Source organism: Triplophysa rosa, linkage group LG15 (genome assembly GCF_024868665.1).
Source record: "Triplophysa rosa linkage group LG15, Trosa_1v2, whole genome shotgun sequence".
Taxonomy (NCBI): domain Eukaryota; kingdom Metazoa; phylum Chordata; class Actinopteri; order Cypriniformes; family Nemacheilidae; genus Triplophysa; species Triplophysa rosa.
Genome location: NC_079904.1, coordinates 15,250,859 through 15,273,145, shown reverse-complemented (window position 1 = coordinate 15,273,145; position 22,287 = coordinate 15,250,859). Strand labels below are relative to the sequence as shown.

Sequence of the window (22,287 nt, the reverse complement as noted above, 5' to 3'; positions counted from 1 at the left end):
TAGCAGCAAATTTTACTTAAAAAAAATACGTGCAAATTGTTACGAGGATTTTGTTAAGTAAATTCTACAAGTTATTTTTGTCAGTGTGCTAACGTTAAGTGGTGTCATGAACTTCCCTGTACTTTGCCTTACAGCTCGGGAGGCATCACATGATGTGTGATTACCGGCACACGCACCCACACCAGCATACCTGAGCGCAATGTGCTGCTTCAGCACTGTACAAACTGCAACTTTGCATACTAACGGCAAATAACAAGCTGTGCTGGCATTTTCAACGCTTCCACCCCCTTTGATGTCTTTTGCTGTGTATGCGCACGTATCAAAGTATTTGAAAAGTACACTTTGACGACAAAATCAAACGGCTTAATCACACGCACGCACACGCACACACACACACACACACACAGGCTTTGGTTGACTATCCCCGTGGGGACAGTCCATAGGCGTAATGTTTTTTATACTGTACAAACTGTATATTCTATCCCCTACCCCTAACCCTATCCCTAAACCTAAAGATCATAGAATACTTTTTGCATTTTTAGATTTGTAAAAAATATTGTTCTGTACAATTTATTAGCTTTTTTGCCCCTGGGGACCTCAATTTTGGTCCCCACAGTGACACGAGTCCCCATGTGTTGGTGAGTATTCAGGTTTAGGTCCCCACCGGGATATACAAACATGAACACTCACACACACGGCTTTGTTTGACTATCCCCATGGGGACAGTCCATAGGCGTAATGTTTTTATACTGTACAAACTGTATATTCTATCCCCTACCCCTAACCCTATCCCTAAACCTAAAGATCATAGAACACTTTTTGCATTTTTAGATTTGTAAAAAATATTGTTCTGTACAATTTATTAGCTTTTGTGCCCATGAGGACCTCAATTTTGGTCCCCACGGTGACACGAGTCCCCATGTGTTGGTGTGTATTCAGGTTTAGGTCCCCACCGGGATATACAAACATGAACACACACACACACACACACACACACACACACAGTGTCTTTATCAGTCAGCCTTCTAACCACACCAGATAACTGACCTCATTACAAAAACAAACCGAACCCAGAGCGCTCAGAAACCCCCCGATTCCTCCTCCTACCATGTGTCCTGTTCTCTTTCCCTTCTCTCCTTTTTTAGACACACGTTTCCACAAAGACAGTCAGCCTGACCTGATTCAAAATGCAGGGGAGGCAAATGAAGAAACAGAGAGGGTGGGTGACCAGTGTAGAAAACGTGATTGGACGAGTCACAGTTATGCTACTAATTCGTGGCAGAGATCATGCATGTAAACTGTAAGGTCCTGAGGGTTCAGAGCGGATTTTTATGTAAAGAACTTTATAGAGAGATGGGTGGTAAGCTACCTTGCGAGACGGAGGACACACCGATTGCATCATTGTAAATAAGTAAAGCATAATTCAAAAAGGCTTTGGGGCTTACTGCACAAACCAAACAAATGTCTTGCCAATAATTATCGTTATTAAACAATTTGCGTTATCATTGTAAAACAGTTATTTCAAAATTATATTAGTGTCAAGTCGATTAATTGATTCCAAAATAAATGTTTGTGTTTACATAATATATATGTGTGTAGTGTGTATATTATATGTATATAATATTTATTTCTTTATATATACATATAACAATACATGGCACACGCATATATTATATAATCATAATCATTTATTTTGGAATCGATTAATCACAATTATTACATGGCTCGTTGGAATGCTTGATTCTGATTGGCCAGTCGCGGCATTTGCATGTTCGTTATTCCCAGATAGCAATCCCTCAAAGCGAATAACACACAGTAACCCGGATGCAGAAAATCATTTTGACAGGTTTTTTTGACAAATTAAATATAAATATGTCTTTTAATAACATATATGACATTATATATACAAATGATTAAACCAAATTGCCTATTCGTGACATTTGAACGTCGTTTCTTACCTTAAAACCGAAACTAAACAGCTTTCCCTCGTGGAAGGTCTGCATTCGGTAAAAATGAGCTAATAACATATTTCAAATTCACATTTCATGTCCAGTTTTTTTTTAGGGATGCACGATATTATCGGAACGCCGATATTATCGGCAGATAATGGCTTATAAATTAATTATCGGCATCGGCCCGATAAAGAAAATAACACTGATATGCCTCGCCGATAGGAAGCTGTGTTGATTAATATGCGCATGTCAATTTGCGCGTTTGTGAGTGCTACAGCGAGCATAATATGCAACGCGCCACCCTGTGACTTTCGTCTCTGCACACTGCTATTTTGTAATCTCCATTTCAAAGACACCTATGCTCTTGTTGCTTCTTTAATTAATATTCACCAAATTCATTTTCCAACTGTTTTAAAATTATTTTGTTTATCATAATTTTAAAATGTGAAAAGGCACAGTCACTGAAGTGTCCGGGCTATGCCCCTTTGTTGTTTTCCACTGGCTCAGTGCTGGCACTTATTTTTTTCCCATGCAGCTTATAATTGCGACCAAAGCACCTTTGGTTGAAAAAACGCTGTCCAGCGTCTTGGCGCTTTTAGCTGCGTAAAACCGCCCAGTGGATAGACAGCATATATCGGCATCGGCTATCATCTTAATTGAGGTGGAAATTATCGGCATATTGGATATCAGCAAAAATCCAATATCGTGCATCACTAGTTTTTTTCTCATGTGGCAAGTAGCCGTGTAATAAGCTGTCGAATAGATTAAGTAAGGGATAATGTACAGGCAGCCGGTTGTATAAAAATAAGCCCCTTCAATGTCATACAAGACCCTTCACGTCGGGTCCTGATCACACTGCCGGGGCTTATTTCTGTGATAACAACCTACCTGTACATTATCCCTTACTTAATCTATTAGACAGCACGAAAAATTATTCCATATCAAGACCTATCATTAACCACTGTAGTTTTGTTTCTTATAATTTTCTTTCTTTGGCTCATTTTTAAAAGGAATATTTCTTCTGTCAACATGGAGTTAAAAATATTTTTTAAATAAACCACTGACGGTAAATCTTTAGTTTCAAACTGTGCAAGTAGCAATTATTGTTTACTTTAGCAGAATGCATCAGCAACAATTGTTTTTCTTTTCTAATTTAAGCCATATATTATGTTCCTAATAATGTTACCAGCAAAGTGTCGAGGAACTATTTTCTTTATTTGCCAAGCCCATAACACTTAGTGTTAATTTTTTTAATAAACCCTGGATACACCGGTGACAGTCAAAAACACTAACAGACCTCCCTTAAGAAAATTTACCATGGTTTTACTACAGTTAAAATTGAAAAAAACAATTGTTGAAGGCCAAAATTGACGATTACTAATAATTTGCGATTAATTGCACAGCCCTAACAGTAACCATCGTTTACTATGGTTTTTACAAAAAACATGGTTTTCAAAACCATGGTTATTTTGTGATAACCACTGTTTTACTACAGTAACCATGGTTTTGAAAACCATGTTTTTTGTAAAAACCATAGTAAACGATGGTTACTGTTAGGGCTGTGCAATTAATCGCAAATTATTCGTAATCGTCAATTTTGGCCTTCAACAATTACAAAAACAAAATAATCGAGGTAAAATGATTATTGTGCTGCATTCCATTTTGCAAGAATCCTCTCTTTTCTTGTGGTATAATAAATCCACAGAGCACACTTTCCTTTACAGCAGTTCAGCTGTTTCTTTAGCCTACACTTATTTTTACAGTTGAATTCAATGAAAAAGTTTTTAATTTTTTTCTATGTTGTTTCAAAGGTCTGTGAGTAATCGTGTTAAATGATCGTGATCTCAGTATTGGCCAAAATAATCGTGATTATGATTTTTGTCATAGTCGAGCAGCCCTAGTTACTGTAGTAAAACCAAGGTTTTGCCCTAAGTAATCAATGCACCAAAAAACCATGGTTAATTTTAGTAAGGTTGTATCTCAAAATCCAATAAAGATTTTACAAAGAAATGTATTACTAGGCTCTCCGGGGTACAAATCGTACCCCACCTATTATTACATATTACATTTAATATTGGACAAGCCGGCCCCAAATAATAAAACAATTCAAGAAAGACGCTTTGGAGACAGCCCTGCAGTAATATCAACTACTAAAGTTGTACTCTAGAAGTCTGCGAATCTGTCATAATCTTGTAGTTGATAATACAACATGCCAATTTTAATTACATCAGCATCCCTTTAAAAAACAGTAGCTGTCGCTTTTTTCTAAATCAATAGGGAGGTCTAGATCGGCCATGATGTACTTTGACCCAATCATTCACAACCTGAGTGATTCAGTGCGCTCAATACAACAGATAAAGAGATCAACGTTTATCCTCCACACGTAGAGCTTTGACTGTTCAGCCGTCATTACATGGCTGTTTTGTCTGCCCTATAATGACTCACGGTGACATTATGCAAAAATCTCATTCCAGTTCCCCTTGATTCCACTCCCTGTTCCATGTTTTTCATTCTTATTCTATTCAAAAGAGCAATTATTCAAAGTAAACATCAGGCGAGGCAGAGAGGAGTGCCACTGAATGTGCTAACCAATATGACACTACCACAAAAGATAGACTTTAAAGGGTAGGTTCATCCCAAAATCAAATTTGTGAGATTTTTTACTCGCCCAAATGACGTTAAACATGTTTTGAGACCTCCCGGCGTCTTAAAAATTCAATTGAGCCACTATGAGCGGATGGACCAATTTAACCATGTCTTAAAGGTACAGTGCGGGATGTTTTGTATGATCTATTAACAGAAATGCAATATAACATACAAAACTGTGTCTTTAGATGTGTATAAAAACCTTACGTAATGAAAAGTTATGTTTTTATTACCTTAGAATAAACCAGTTGTATCTACATAGGGAGCGGGCCTATCTACATGGAATTTGTTATGTTGCACAGCCATGTTTTGTACAGTAAGCTCTAACGGACAAACAGCTCTACAGAGCGCGTTTCGTATATGTTGGTCTTCGTGTGTGTTTTTAGACACAGCTTACGTCATTCACTGAGTTGAAGACGTAGTCTTCAAAAGTAGTAAGTCGTAGTACGGAGAGGAGGAGGAGTAGTCGTCGTCTAGCTGAAGCACTTGATTGTTCTGTCTTAGAAGTTTTGATAAAATGGAGGACCATGCGTATTGTGCACAAGCGCCGACAGAGCGTGAATCTCCGTCGTCAAAGAAGCGCAAACGTGATGCTGCCAGACGAATTAGAGACAAACGGCGGCAGAAATCCAGGATAAACATCGGTGTATCTATTACCAGATGGAAGGCACTGTTAAAAGACAAATGTTTTCAAGGCGATGCCAAAGTTGCCTGTTTTCTGCTAGACTGGTAAGATAATTCAACATTTTCAATGTTTCCACTTTTTCAATGTTTACCAAACAACTGTTTTGCTGAAACGGTAACGTTAGCATTTTATACAAATGGCCATATAACCTCCGAATAATAATGTTTTTCTGTCCCTGTGGTACGTACTCCGGTTGTTCCTGACTTTACAAAGGGGGAGACAAACGTCTACTAACTTACACCTAACTGCCTATGTCGAGGTTCACTTTTCAGTTGACTTTTCCTTTAAAAGCAGTCCTGAATTCCAGGCCTTTAGCTGGGCCGCCGCTAAATCAATCATAAACAGGAAATGCAAGAGATTTAACTGGAAGTACATCCTGTAACATTAGAGCAACAGGAAACCATTGGGAGAGGGAACAAAACAGCAGCACAATGTTCACACAATAGCATGAGCGCTCTGAAACCAACACAAGCTACAACAACGCCTAACAATAGTCTGGCTTGATGACAGAAACAGAGCAATAGAAAAACACACCAAAGATCTGAGTCATCACTAGAGCCACGTGACTCAATCTAAAAAAAGTTCAGAGACTGAGGAGGAAGGTTATCGAGGTCTCTGTGGCTGAGGAGGGGACGATGAAGGGCACAAATCGCAGAACGCTATTTTGGTCAAAGTAACTCCTCAGAGACGTCCTGGTTTCCTGAGCCTTTCCTGGATGCTGCTTCGTCCTGCCTCGCTTCCTGTGCCACTGCTGACATTCCTGCCAGAAATCTATTGCAAAGGGTGTTAGATGAGCAGCTCATCTGTTCACATGAACCTCCTCGTTCCTGCCTCTTCCATCGTCAGCTTAGAGACAGCAAGCATCAGGAACAATCGAAACGTTTGAATATGGGGGAACTTATGCTTGGTCACATGACTACGGAGCAACTGAAATAAAATCTTATTCAGCTTCTAAATCTGAAATGAGGCATCATTTGACCTCCGCTCATAAAAACAGAAGTATTGAATTGGATTTATTCTACTAAGGAAATGAGTCATGAAATGAGCATTCATTTATTTACAAGGGAGGTTTAATGAAGGCAGAAATGTGTGACACAGCAGAATGCATCTCACCAAATTAGGAAATATCCGATCATCTGTGGCGTCACACGATAAACTCATCTTAACCCCCAGAAATAAAGCAGAAAACATATCGCTGCTGTCCTTCCGAAACCTCATATCTCCATATTTCGTGATTTGTATTTTTTCCCAAATAATTATCATTAGTCACCCTTTATGTTTGTCACTGGGTTTTGCAAATGTCAGAAGGACAGCATCGATATAATATAAATACCTAAAGGACATGCTTTTTTAATAAAAGCACAAAATCATCGTATAGAGTTATCCACTAAGGAACAATGTAGAACTAAGGAACAAGAGTAGATGTAGAACAGAAAATTACAGAAGACAAAGCGGTACAGAAACAGAAAGGTACTTTGGGTGTGATAACAGTCACAGCCTTTAACTTCAAAAACGAGTAGCACATTTTGCTACCTTCCATCTAAAATACCTAGATTTGTGCCGGCCCAAGAATAGAAGTCAAGTACCAGGCTGGGACCCCTGAGAATTTGCAGGGGGGAGAGAAGGGAAAATAAGATGAGAGGAAGGGGTTAGCTTGCGGTTGTCGATAAGATGCTTGAGGGCTACACGAATACCTCTCTGATATTTTGGGGTTTTCGTTGGACACGCAAAATGGGTCATGAAAACAAAGCTTGGAAATACCAAAACAAACCACACAGTATGGCAAAGTCTGCAGTGATTTGAGAGGTGATTTCCCTGCACTTTGAAGCATGCCAAAAAGGCTGCTTGATTTGGGAGGCTGTTCAGCAGAATAAGGGGGCTTGACGACACAAAGGTCCTGAGTATCTTACCTCTCCAAATGCTCCCCGGCCAATCACTTTGAGCATTTCGAAGTCGTCTCGGTGAAGGCGCATCTCCTTTACGGTGGTTGTGAAAGGCTTCACTACAGAGAGAGAGAGAGAGAGAGAGAGAGAGAGAGAGAGAGACAGGGAGAGGGAGAGGGAGAGGGAGAGGGAGAGAGAGTTACCTTCTAATATCAAGTAGCATCATCCCTTAAATTCTAAGGAAAGTTTAAGGCCATCAAAAGATTAAAGATGGTTAATTACATAATATGATGATCTACATTTTAAAATCAATTTCTTAAAAAAAATTGTGTAATAACAATCAAAAAGACAGCAAGTCCTCAACCTAAGAAAGTTCAAAGACATAATTGGGAGTTATGTGCATGATATTTTAAAAGAAATGTAACAATGAAACTGAAATTAAAATAAAATGTATTTACTTAGCAAAAAATTATTTTCAATAAAACATTTTAGGGATGTTCCATGACTAATTGCTATTAATTGCATCCAGAATAAAAGTTTGTGTTTACATTACATATGTCTGCGCATTGTGAATATTAATTTTGTATATATAACACATACATATACATATTTAAGAAAAATATATAATATAAAAATGAATCAATGTTTATATATAATTGAAAGTATATATACTAGGAGTGTAACGGTTCTCAGTAAATAATTGAACCGCACGGTTATCCACCAACGGTTCGGCACACGGTCCAACGCGCTTGGACCGAGGCTCATCTTAAATCTGACGACGCATTTATAATATGGTTCGTTAAAAATTATAATGCATAAAACAGACTGACAAAGTTCAGCTAATGTATGTTTGTCGATAGATACACATTTAATACCTACAACAAATGAAATAACGTAGACAAATTTCAATAGGATTGACGTATGCTGTAATATGACCAGTCATTTATGCTTTCATCACCCGGGTGTTGTGAGCGCACGAGTGCAGGTGAGACCTGAACAGCACATGTTGCTGTTTAAACTAAACTCATTCAAGTCTTGCCAATTTAAACATTTAAGTGCAAGATGATGCAGAAGAAAACTCGCTTGCGCGCTGTGAGAAGATCCGAAGCGCGCATCAAGTCTCAGACATGATGGCGCAAATATTGAGTTGTCTTTGAAGCGCTTAAACGGACAAATTCACACACGAAGTAGGTCAACATGCCCCTCTTGTCGAGTATCTTAACAAACTTAGTAGGTTGTCTTGAGTGAACGGACGAAAAACAACGCATGTGTACAGTATCAGTGTACTGGATCTGTTGCATTCCTCTTAAAGCGACAGCAGCATATTCCTGCTGTCTGTTAAAAGTCAAGGAAATCACTCACTGCTTGTGACTCAATAGCTTCTGTAACTTCAATTATGATTCGTCTTTATTTAATTTGTACATATGCAATGTTATGTTTTATTTGATTACTTTAATCCATTTCTACCTTAAAAGGTAAATATACAGTATCTTATTTCATTTTCTGCTTTGCTCTGTTGTTTTTTTTGGTGCTGTTACTTCTAGCTTGATTATTTGTTCTTATTTTTATTTGTCAGTAGTCCCTTTTCCCTGAACATGGCACAAATCGAACCGAACCAAAACCGTGACCCTAAAACCGTGACACAGACCGAACCGTGAGTAATTTGAACCGTTACACCCCTAATATATACATATTGAATTAATATATACATGCATATATTTCCTGTGGATCAGTGGTTAGAGCATGGCGCTAGCAACGCCAAGATCATGGGTTCGATCCCAGGGATTTCACATACTCAGAAACATATGTATAGTATAATGCAATGTAAGTCACTTTGGATAAAAGCGTCTGTCAATTGCATAAATGTAAATGTATGTGTACGTGTATGCGTTTATATATAAATATATATAAATATAAATATGCACATATACTAGTATGTAAACATATTTATTATGTATTCTGGATGCAATTAATCGTTGAACAGCCCTAACATTTTTGTTTTTCAACAACTATTTACGGTTTAATAAAACCTTTTGCATGTAAAGTAATACAAACATAAATAAAAATATTTGAACAAAATAGAGCTAAACCCTAAAAGGAATTTTGTAACGCAGAATTTTTTTTTTAAAACAATATACTCAATTTATTAATTTTTAATTAAATTATCAATGACATTAAACAGACATCACATTGTTCAAAAAACACATAGCTCGACAATACATAAAAAAAATTTGTATACCAAAATATTGTGCCACGATATATTGTTACTACCGCTAACAAATAATATAAAACAATACATGTGTATTTGTGTGTATTACGGATGAGGTTTTGATAGAGTTAGATTGCAAGAAGACAGCCGAGGCTCTGATGACATCAACGTAGCGATACAAAAGACATAAAACAAACAATGCAAACTAAACAGTGTACACTAAATATCATGTAAACTGTCCACCCTCCTGCTTTACGAGGCCCCGCTGGGGGGCTGGCGATCACTCAAGACACAGCTGAGCCGTCCAGAACGCCTCGCCATATGAGGACATACGCCTGAGTCTCATGCTGTTACAAAAGGCATTTATCACTCATAAAGATCCTAAACTCTAAGCACACACCAGGCCTGCGCCTCAATCGGAACCACACGCTCACAGCTGCATGGAAAGAACATCATCTGCTTTTAATGAGAAGATTCCTCATAGTGACGCAGCATCTACTGACAGCTTTACAGTCCAGCGTACGCAAGGAAAGCCCGCTGACGCGCCACTCCAAAGTCACCTACTACGGGATCATAGCAAGAAGTGAAGCTGTATTGTACATTCAGGAATCAAGCAGTCGCTTTAATAACATTCATTGACAAGATGTTTATGGGTACTTTATTACATCGATTCATGAACTGCTGGTGTTTTATGGAGGACTAAACCTGCAAAAATTATAAATAAATAAATGTATAAATAAATAAATATATAAACGAATAAATTTAATAATATGAAAATAAATAAAGGAATGAATGGTTTGATAAAACAAAATAATTCGTTTTAGCTATTACTGATCTTAGCTTTAACTTTTCTTTTCATTTTTTAAATTGATTTATTATTTTTTGTGTCCATTTTTTAATTATTTTTAATTATTATTATTATTATTTATTTTTAGATTATTTTATTTATCATTTCCTTTTATTTTTACATTTATTTATTTATACGTTTATTTATTTTTATATTTATTTATTATCGCATGTATTTATTTCCACTTTTATTTATTTAACTTCGGACACTTTACAATAAGGTGCTATTAGTTAACATTAGTAAATGCATTAGCTAACATTACTAACAATGAACAATTTCGTTTTTCAGCATTTATTAATCCTTGTTAATGTTAGTTCATGTCAATACAGTATTCATGTTAGTTCATGGTGCATTAACTAATGTTAACAGTGACAACGTTTGATTTTAATAATGTATTTATAAATGCTGAAATTAACATGTAGTAATATTAATAAATGCTGTAGAAGTATTGTTCGTTGTTAGTTCATGTAGCTAATGAATAATCAAATATTGCATTATCATCGTGAGTCAGTACTTTATTCCCGACAGACAACTATTTTTTAACCAGTAACGTAGGTTGGGAATCGTTTTAATTTTATCGATTCCAATTCCGATTCTGCTTATCGATTTCGATTCTTATCTTCCCAGTTTCGATTCCACAGTTGAAGTAAAACATTTAGATATCAACCTGTATGGTCATTTAGCCTGCTTATTGACTTGTTTGCAAAATATATTTATATATTTATGAGCACGTTTTGTGTATATTTACACATAGAAACACACCTTTTCTGATTTATTACAATTTGTATTATCATAGTTGAACTACATCATGGTTAAACTGCAGTTACTATAATGCAACTATGGTTTATTTGTGATTCCTGTGCTTTAATGCAAATTCTATAGCTAAACTATGCTTACTATAGTAAAAAAATCGATAATTTTCATAGGGCTTTTATTGAGATATCAGCAGATCATGCAACGCATGTACTTTTCTGAAAATATGCACACGGAATTGATAAGAGGAATTCAAATTTTAATCTCAAGTATCCGATTCCTATTCCTTTCGATTCCGATCCGATTCCTAGCCTATCGCCGATTCCAAATTGGAATTGATTTTGATTCCCAACCCTAGTCTTGTTGATAGTATTAGATGGGTATTGGTCTTGCCTACTATTGGTTCAGCGTAGATTGAAGCGTTTGATCGATTACTCTTGACTTGTTTTGGACTAACGTCACGTCACTCACTGATCGTTTGCTTCGTGTATAACGTTAAGTAACTATGGCGGGCGCACAATTAGCTAGAGAGTTACAGCATTTAGCCAATGAAGTCGATAACCATGCATCAAATGACTAGTGTGTCATTCAGATTAGTGCGTTATTGATGATTTATTACAGATTGACGGCGAGATAAATGACAAAGTTCTCCCTCGGTTGTTAGCCTCTTTGCAGCACATTCAAAGTCTGTGCGAGTCAGAGGGTGCTATGCTGGTGTTACAGTTCAACTGGTGAAAATCATAAAGCACAAAATGTAATAAGGTTTAACTACACAGATGAGCTTGTAAACCGAAGTCGCAAGCTAACGCTTTGTCAAAGTGATAGTTATAAGCAGCCTTTCGGTTAGAAAAAGCGTAAAGATTTAATGTAACATGATGTAACATAATGTAAATGAATTGAGACATAGTGAACTTAAGTCACAAGTTAACACGGTAGTAATGAGCATCGTTCTTTCACTACAGGGGCCATCAAATGGAAACCATTCCTTCTAAAAAGACGTGGTTACTAAACGGTACTCGTAAACTACATTCCATAAGAGATAAATAACACAGAGGTCACAAGTTAAAACGGGCATATTCCCTTGATTCATCCAGCTGCATATTGTTGTGTGACATCTTGATATTATTGCAAAGATCCGCAGCAGCTAGCATTGCGAAATAGCTTAGTGTGATTGTTACCGTAGTGACACGCTGCCTCAGCTTTATTGTATGGGTACGAATCCCGTGTCAAATCGCTTTATTTATTTTTTCACCTCGCTTCAGCCGTTACGGGCGATCATACCAATAATTTGCAATCTTAACAAGAATGTCAAAATCATGTAACAAGAAAGTCTGTGTTTATTAGACATCTTAATATCAAGTCGTCTTGTGCTTTCAGAATCGACGAATCTGCTGAGGTCGTTCATGCACCTCTTTGGCAGAGGACCTGTAACCGGAACTTGGTCACCACCTTAGCACCCCCTGACTCGCACAGATTTTGAAGAACTTTGTCATTTATCTCGCCGTCAATCTGTAATAAATCCTCAATAAGTGCATCTAATCTGAATGACACATAGTCATTTGATGCATGGTTATCGACTTCATTGGCTAAATGCCGTAACTCTCTAGCTAATTGTGCGCCCGCCATAGTTACTTAACGTTATACACGAAGCAAACGATCAGTGAGTGATGTGACGTTAGTCCAAAACAAGTCAAGAGTAATCGATCAAACGCTTCAATCTACGCTGAACCAATAGTAGGCAAGACCAACCCATCTAATTATCATAAAAGACACAGAAAAGTAAGAATAAATTCAAGAATAAATAAATAAATAAAAGTGGAAATAAATACATGCGATAATAAATAAATAAATAAACGTATAAATAAATAAATGTAAAAAATAAAAGGAAATGATAAATAAAATAATCTAAAAATAATTAAAAAATAATAATAAAAAATAATTAAAAAAGGACACAAAAAATAATAAATCAATTTAAAAAATGAAAAAAAAGTTAAAGCTAAGATCAATAATAGCTAATGCGAATTATTTTGTTTTATCAAACCATTCATTCCTTTATTTATTTTCATATTATTACATTTATTCGTTTATATATTTATTTATTTATACATTTATTTATTTATAATTTTTGCAGGTTTAGTCCTCCATAGTGTTTTACTCTACAAACAATGGGTAAAACCAGAAGTGGTTCTCCAGCACCTTGGGGCATACAGATTACAAAAAGGGCAAGACCTGGCTGAAATTTCTAAAATTGACTAACTTCTGCATAATTTGGTGCGGTTGAAACAATGTACTGTTTACAAGTTACTGCTACAATGAATACTTTCAAAGTTTGTGAATTAAAACTGAAGACAGATGTTCTGGGTTTTGTTTTGTAGGTGTTTAGCAGATATATATTTCCCACTGACAAGCTCATTGTAACTAATGTTTATTGGTTGCTATGGCCCATGTGTTATGTTCATGGGCACTATATGGGCCAAAAACTTATACACTAGCATACATAATAATTTTAATCACTCCTTGGGCAAAAAAAAACAATGTTTCATATTCAAAATGATATGCTTTGTTTTGCATACACGTAATCTGATAATCCTCTCACCCCCCCCCACCCAAATATAATGAGGCATTCCACTTAGTCCAGTCATAGGTCATTAGGTCATTTATAGGGCTGTGACGGTGGGAGTTTTTTCGGTGGTAACAGACAAATATGGTTGTTGGGAAATATATATAGTATTAAGTAAACAATATATAAATAACATAAAAAATAGTATTCATATTATTATATTTGTGAGTAGCAACCACATAACGAGTGGAAGAGAAAAATACTGTATATAGACCTTTTGAAATATGATATCTGAAATAAATGAGAATGAAACATCCGTCCGTGTTTAATGCGCACAACCGTCAGTGAAATGGTACACTTCATATAAAACATTTAAATAAACATCAGTAAATAATATCAGAAAGTGAAATATTTTTTAAAAAATTATGTAACTGTACATTTCACAACAAGATCCATTCCAAAACATGCAGAAAAAACTGGGTTTTGCCGCGCACGAATGCGCAAATGGAAACTTATGCAAATAATTTCTGTGTTAATGTAAAATCTTTTAAATAAAACCATCCACAACTAAAGGCTATACATATCAATCCTTATCGCAACTGTCATTATTATTACACTTATATTTGTCACAGTGTGTGACGTGCACTATGCCGCCTACCACATACTATACCATGGCACTTTACCATCGCGGTGGTGCGGTTGTCACGGCCCCGTCACAGCCCTAGTCATTGACTCTCTCATATACTAAATGATTATGGCAGCATCAGTACACCAGCTGCAGAACTGGAAAGATGAAAACAAGCTCCTTGAAATGCTCCTGCAGCCAAGACAAACAGAGGCGAAAGTGAAACCTTTTGCAAAACGAAAACACGAAATGAAATGCCAATCAAACTAATACTATACAGGCTAAATCGAATTCACACATAGAAGTACCATAGAAGTCCTGACATTACATGATACTTAATTATCAAAACTATCGACTTAAAACCGCTATTACAGATGCTGTGCGGAGAGCAGAGCGCTCTATTTTATTCACTCACCCTGATGTCATTCCAACCTGAATGACTGGTGAGCAGACATTTTGAAGAATATTGATAACCAAACAACATTAAACCTTCCATTTTATAGATCCCAAACCATAGAGACAATATCTCAAAACATTTTGGGTGAACTATCCCTTTAACTTAACAATCGGAAGAAAGAAGCTGAGCATGGGCTGGTCATTTGCCTAATAGACTGATCAATACGTCTGTCGACTCACAGAAGTCAAATGGATCCTTGCAAGACGCCTTCTGCCCTTTGACAGCTTATGTGGCTTCTGCTTTTCAAAGTCAGGTCCATTAACAAATAAGCCAAAGCTGGCAAGCAGACAGGTGCGAATAAATAAAGACTTCGAGGACATCACTACTACAATACAAGTATAACACACCTGTTATCCAATAGGGTTAAGATAACACTGAGTAACTGCAAGCTATATAGAACTTGACTCTCAATCATATACCACTTACTGAACTCAAAGAGATTGATGCAGTAGCATGAACAGTCCATCAAACGTGATGCGGGAGGTCTGTGTGTAGGCTGGGCAATGAAGCCACAAAAGCAATAAAACCATCTAGCAAACCTGTCCCATCACTCACTGAGACCGCTACATCCCCCATAAATACCTTCACACACCTCATCACCGCATGATGTACTCATGGAGGACACGCTTGCCCTGACATATTAAAGCTCAGAGGTTTATGAGTTTAAAATAGAATGCTTTATCCCATGCGTCTGCTCGAGCCGAGCATCTCCGATCAATATGACACAATTAAATATTTAACAATGATGACCGGTCACAGCAAAGCTCACTAACGCCACACAGAAATGTTCTGCACTGCTCATGTGGTTCAAGACTCTTGCTTCTGTGGAACACAAAAGAAAATATTTTGAGTTGTGTTCATACAATAAAAGTCAATGGGGGCCAATGACGTTTGGTTACTAACGTTCTTCGAAATTTCTTTTAGGTTCTGGAGAAGAAAGTATGCAATTGTGCATTTTTATTAGGGTCAAATAAATTGATTAACACTAGGACATGACAATCCGCTTGTTCCAGGACTTCTTTAAAAATGGCTTTATTTTTGCAAATCCGTGTGGTGATGCTGGTAATACAGGAATGGCTCACTACACCTTTGAAAACACTGACCTCAAGCAATGACTTATTACATCAATCAGAGAAAGTAAACCGCTCTGTGCTGGCATACCACAGAAACAGAAAGCCGCTCTGTTCCAAACAAATGGTGATTTGAATGACTGTGGCTTCTGGATGGAAATTTTCCCAGCAGCACGCGCCTCTGAGCTTACTAGAGATAAGTGTTTCAAAACATCCTGAACGTATGACAGACGAAACAGAACAGCCATCCGTTAAACCATGCCGCTAACAGTCAGACACAGCAACGATCACATTCATAATCAACAGATTCATTCATCGAAAGTGAAATTTCACAACAAAGATGAGAAGACTATTGTGTCAAAGAAGGAAGGCAGTTATCCTCTGGGTCCGAATAATACAGCCCACACTGTTTTGCCATATCCTCCTGTTCACAACACAGAACAGAAGAGGCCACACTAATATCAGCGAAAACAATGTTTATCAAACCAACAGTGCGGTCATGAAAAATTCTGCTGCGTAAATCCCAAACGTGCAAAAGCATATTAAAGAGAGACTGGACAGAAGACAGAGCTCGCTGAAGTCTAATCAAAATTTGGATAATTGTTTTGCTTGTGGGTGTAATTAACAGGCCAACAGACACAAATGTACATAAAACGGTGGACTTTAGGACCGTGTTCAGCTTTGGAGCTCATAGTGCTGCTCAAGATGCTGATTCTCCCTAGTAACATCTTTTATTTATTAATTTGCTCTGTGCACATCTTAACAAGTGTGCCATAAATTAGCATATTTAAAAAAAGCTTTCACTTAAATGATTCTTACTGAACATAAATTATGTCAATGTAACTTATTAAAAAATACTCCAGCACCTTTTTAAGTTAGGTCTGGTATTTCAAAGCAGCAGGATACAACTGACTTAAACCAATGCACCAGTATGTGAGCATATGCATTATACATTCATTTGAAAGCCTGTGCACCACTGCACTGCTCCACATCTAGTTTTATGCTGTAGATGAACCTTGATTCAATGAGTGACAAGCAAACCTACGAAGAGATCGCAGACTGGAGCCAAGGGACCAGCAGAAAACTGAGACTGCCATCATCATTTCATGAGACACTGGACCAATAAGGGATTTAGAACACAGAGCTCCTTTAGAACCAAGCTACATCAGAAGATAGTAAATAACATCTGGGTCTGCTCATCAATCATATGTCTTCATAAGATGACTGACATATTCAAGCCACATAACCTAGATGCATGCTGGTGGAGCCATGCTTACTCATCTTCAATTCTAAACAGGGACTATGACAAACTAGGTCATATGCAGAATTTCAAAGACTTTCCCTGGATCATGCACGGTCAAAGGCATCACAGTACCGTTGGCAACTGCAAACAGGCATGTGTTAGTTTTTATTGAAGAATACAAATCCAGTTCACATACTTTTGAACTGGGCTGTGCAATTGATCGTAATCAAGATTGTGGAAAAAACGATTATTGTGCCACATTAAGGCCTGTCGCGATAGCAACTTTTTGTTTGGCGATTAATTGTATCAGAAATAATTGTGATAGTCGATTGTATTGTCATCTCATAAATATTTTATGCCACTGATTAAGTAATAGGGATGTAACGATTCACCGTGAGCCGGTTGAAAATCGATTATAATGTGTGACGATTCAAATCGGTTGAAGTGTGAACTGAATCGCGATACATTTTTTGAACAGCAGGGGCTGCTATTTTCACTGCAGACATGCTGATATTTCTTAAATGCAAAAAAATCCAAGAAAAGCACAGACAGTATTAGTTTGTTTATATTAAAGTCTATTAAATCTATTATTAATTTGTTTTAAAATTGCAGTTTAGTTTTTGTTATTTGAAATAAAACATAATTTTACTATACAAAGAAACGTGAAGCATTTAAGAAATAATGCAAGGGAAGTTGTTCATTTTTAATTTTTCAGCTCATTTTGTAAAAATAAATCGTGAGTAAATCGTGAATAAATCGCATCGTGAGATCAGAATCGTGAATCGCATCGCATCGTGAGCTGAGTGAATCGTTACATCCCTATTAAGTAATAATATAATATTACAAGTACACCCTTTTACAGATCAAAGACCTTTTAATATAATATTTGGACATAAAAAATTGGAACGTAAATAATAACTGGAGTGTAAATATCTCAAATAAATAAAACAGACACTTCCAGCCCTCAATTATAATTCGTTGATTTACGTTACGAGCCGTTATGATGAAGTTTAGGGTAAGCAGAGCCCTTGATATGTTAACTCTGGAGAGGGCAGCACGATTGTATATCATAATGTGGCAGTTTAAAATACACTTGCAATTGAGCAATGAAAAACAATTTCTCTTTATCTAGATCGACTTTCCATTGGTGAAGTGCCCTTCAAAGGAACAAAAACTCTGTCTGAAATTTGAAAAGGTGTATTCATACATGTGGCATGTCATATTTAACTTAACTGTCTGTAACTGAGCGTTCCCACCAAACGCGACTTGCGCGAATAAATTGCGCTATTCGCACGTAGTTGGACGCTTGAACATTTTGAGTTTACTCGCTTCATTCGCACGTGAAATTCACTTCAAAACAGACGTGAATTTGCGACATGGGAGGGGGCTTCTGCCAGGCGGCTCCAGTCTCGTATTTATATAGCTCAAACTGAGTAAAGATTGTTTTTTACAACTTACCAGATTGTCCGACCTCCTCACTCACTTTCTTCCAAGCAAGATCCTTTTTATTCCCTTTCCGATAAAAGTAAGATGTATCGTACAGCTCCGGGTATCCACATACAGTAACGATGATTTTGTCCTCCATTGTTGTTTCGGATTTCTGCCTCCGCTCGCTACGTCATAATCACGTCACTACTAGAGCAAGCTCCTGATTGGTTAACGCTGCGCGAATTTCAGATTCAGATTGTTCAACTTGAGCGAATCATGCGTTACGCGCATCAAACGCCCGAAACATTCAATTCACGCCACGTCATTCACGGCGCAGGATGTCCTATCGCGTCTTTGCATTTACTTAAGATGTAAATCACTCCCGCTTAACGCTTCATTCACGTTTGGTGGGAACACAGCATAAGACCTCTCTCGAGCACCTAGTGCAGCTTTTGTTTAAATCAGTTGAGTTGCTGTTTTTTTATGCTTTATTTTTATGTAAACAAACGCATATATAAACAATGGCGATATATTGCGTCACCAAAAACTAGCGACGTCAAGTTTATATATTGCGCGATAAGTTGATAAATTGACTATCGCAACAGGCCTAGCCACATTTGATATACACTCATCATTTATATATTTTTACATTTTTCAATTGAATCTAGTGTTAAAAAGACAAGTTATTTATTAATGATTTAATTCTATAAGTAATCGCTTTAAATTAATGTGATGTCAATATTGCACAAAATAATTGTGATTATAATGTTTTGTCATGATAGAGCCCTACTTTATTACACGGCTCATTTGAATGCTTGATTCTGATTGGCCAGTCACGACATTCCAAGGGTTGTTATTTTCAAATAACAACCACTCAAAACCAGAGGTGGACGAAGTACACAACTTCCTTACTTGAGTGAAAGTACAGATACTACTGGCCAAATATTACTCCACTACAAGTAAGTTGTAAAGACAGATCGTTACTTAAGTAAAAGTACAGAAGTACGTGCTTTTAAAAGTACTCAAGTATTACAAGTAAATTTCCTTTATGTCAGTTGTGCATTGTTTTATTGTCGTATACCTTATGACTCTGAAGCAACCTACTGAATACACTGAGTAGCTCACAGTATCAGTAGTATTAAAGGAGTAGTTCACTTCAAAATTTGCCCCCATTGACTTTCCATAATAATTTTTATTCCTACTATGGAAAGTCAATGGGGGCAAATTTTGCAGTGAGCAACTCCTTTAAGAGCTTTATATGTTTAGCACATGTATGTTTAGTTTAGATATAATCCTGCATGATCATTTAGCCTAATTATCCTCATTAGCCCCCTAGGCCTATATGTATTAATGAGCAGTGTTCTTTTATTTTGTATATTCCATTTACCAGTTTTAGAAGCAATTTACCAGTAAGTAGTAAGGTTCTTGTAAATAGTAAAGTGTAGAAGCAATGTGTTTGTTGGATTTATTACCATTTGTATTACCATAATTTAACTACAAACATAAACTATAGCTAGTATAATGAAACTATGGTATTTTTAGTTGCTGTGGTTTTACTAAAGATTATTAATTGGAGTATGGTTCCCATATATAGAAAATGGTAAATTTGTGGATACTGTGGTTTTACTGCAAATACCATCCCTGCTGAAAAAAAAACAAGGAATTTTTTTTATTAAATTCCTCTTTGTAGTGTGTTTTGGGTTTTATTCCAATAGGATTTACCATCCCACCAATAGAATCCATCACATACAAGTAGACAACAAGTATCCATAGTACAATTCCCATTATAACCATTAAATCCATTACATTTTATGTTGTATTTTGGGCAGGATTCTATTGTTTTATACAGATATACAGGAATACTTCAACTATAGTTACTTCAGTAAAAACATCATTCCAAATCGCTTTAAATGATATAGCAGCAGATCATAAGTTAACACGCACGCGTAGCTCAAGGTGTATGTGATGCTTATTTACCGTTTAGCCGTTATGCCGATCATTTTCATGACAATGTTTCTACGATCTTTGACTGATCGTAACCCACAGATGATTACACCACACTTTAACATGTGCCTTTTTCGTCTTTTATTGTTCTATTTGTCTTTTTAGAGCGCTATCAACGGTGTAGCAGCGCCTACGTTTACATTAGTTTAGCGGGAAGATCCCAGAGTTGCCAGATTTGCATTAAAAAAATCTGCCAAATGGCCATTCAAAGTTTGCCAGAAAACAAAGTTTGCATAGAAAAACTGAAATACTTGGCAACAGTAAAAGGTCCTGGCAGATCGCAAGCCAGATAAATTGTGCACACAGGAAACCCCGCTGCATAGAAACCATTTTCTACTTTTGGACCTTTTTATAAATGTAGTGGAGTAAAAAGTATGATATTTGTCTTTCAAATGTAGTGAAGATAAAGTGAAAATAATACTCAAGTAAAGTACAGATACTCAAAAAGTGTACGTAAGTACAGTACTCAGGCAAATTTACTTCGTTACTGTCCACCTCTGCTCAAAACTAATTACACACTGTAACCCGGATGCTGCAAATCATTTTGAGAGGGGCAGTTTAATATTACACAAAAATTAATTATAAATATGTCTTTTAATAACATATATGATATTATATTTACAAATTATTAAACCAATTTGCCCGTTCGTGACGTTTGAACGTCATTTCTTACTTTAAAACTGAAACTAAATGGCTTTTCCTCGCAGAAGGTCTGCATTCGGTAAAAATGAGCTAATAAAATATTTCAAATTCATTTTATGTCTAGTTTTTTTCTCATGTGGCAAGTAGCAGTGTAATAAGCAGGATAGTGTACAAGCAGCCGGCTGTTATCGCGAAATAAGCCCCTTCAGAGTGATTCAAGACCTGATCACACTGTCGGGGCTTATTTCTGATAACAACCGGCTGCCTGTACATTATCCCTTACATAACTGTAACAGACCATTTCAAAGAAATATCCATTTCATTTAAAGATAAAGAGAGAAAGTAACAGCTGTCTTAAGCGAATGCAACTAAAATGCCTTTGGTTATGAGAGCTACAAATACAAAACTATAAATCACAATGTTCCTGTACAACACTGACAGAGCTTGACATATACAGGGTTCATGACCAAAGAAATACTGTATATTTAGCTTACAAAAATGGGTGATTTTTCTGAATGGTCATTTATTAAACAAATCTGTGCATTGACCACACTAGTCCACCCATTGTCCCACTCCTCTTCTGGGCCATACTTCGGGGGCATTACAAATCTCTTTAAGACAGTTTACATGGCGGCCAAATTAGCAACACATCCCAGGCTGCTATTTCCAGTCATACAAGTACAGCACTGGAGGAAATCTCCAAAACGGTTGTCCACGGTCACATTCCAATAACATATTTAAGCTCATAAATATCATCTGAAGCCAATAAATCAGAAATGATGATTATTTGGCACAGAACACGAAGATAAAAAGTATTTTCAGGCCATTTCAGTTGCACATGTGTTCAAGAGTTAAAAATTACCAACTGGCTGTTTTCCATTCCTATAGACACTAGGTCAGTGGTCACCAACCCTGCTCCTGGAGATCGACCGTCCTGCAGACTGCAGCTCCAACCCTGCTTCAGCACACCTGTCTGTAATTATCAAGCAAACCTGAACACCTTGATTAGATAGTTCAGGTGTTTTTGATTGGGATAGAGCTGAAATCTTCAGGACGGTCGATCTCCAGGAGCAGGGTTGGTGACCAATGCACTAGGTCATGCGATCTTTACTTTAGGGTTGGACTTTGTACCCACCAGTTGTTTGTTTCATTATCTTAAATTGTCTCAGCAAATAAATATATAATTACTATACTATTAAATATAACATTTCAGCCCAAAAGTATCAACAAGCAAATATAACGCACAGCCCATGACACTATGAAGACACTCCGGTCCCGTCAAT

At 36.8% G+C, this 22,287-nt stretch overlaps 1 protein-coding gene across 7 annotated transcripts in view; it reads right to left on the bottom strand.

Annotated features, from left to right (window-relative positions):
- The window catches only part of cdc42bpb (CDC42 binding protein kinase beta (DMPK-like)), an 84,792-nt gene that overhangs the window by 40,795 nt on the left and 21,710 nt on the right, over positions 1 to 22,287 (bottom strand). For all 7 annotated transcript variants that reach the window (XM_057352310.1, XM_057352311.1, XM_057352317.1 and 4 more), the window contains exon 2: positions 7,194 to 7,285. In XM_057352310.1, coding sequence (XP_057208293.1) covers positions 7,194 to 7,285 — 92 coding nt within the window. The remainder of the gene's footprint in view (positions 1 to 7,193; positions 7,286 to 22,287) is intronic.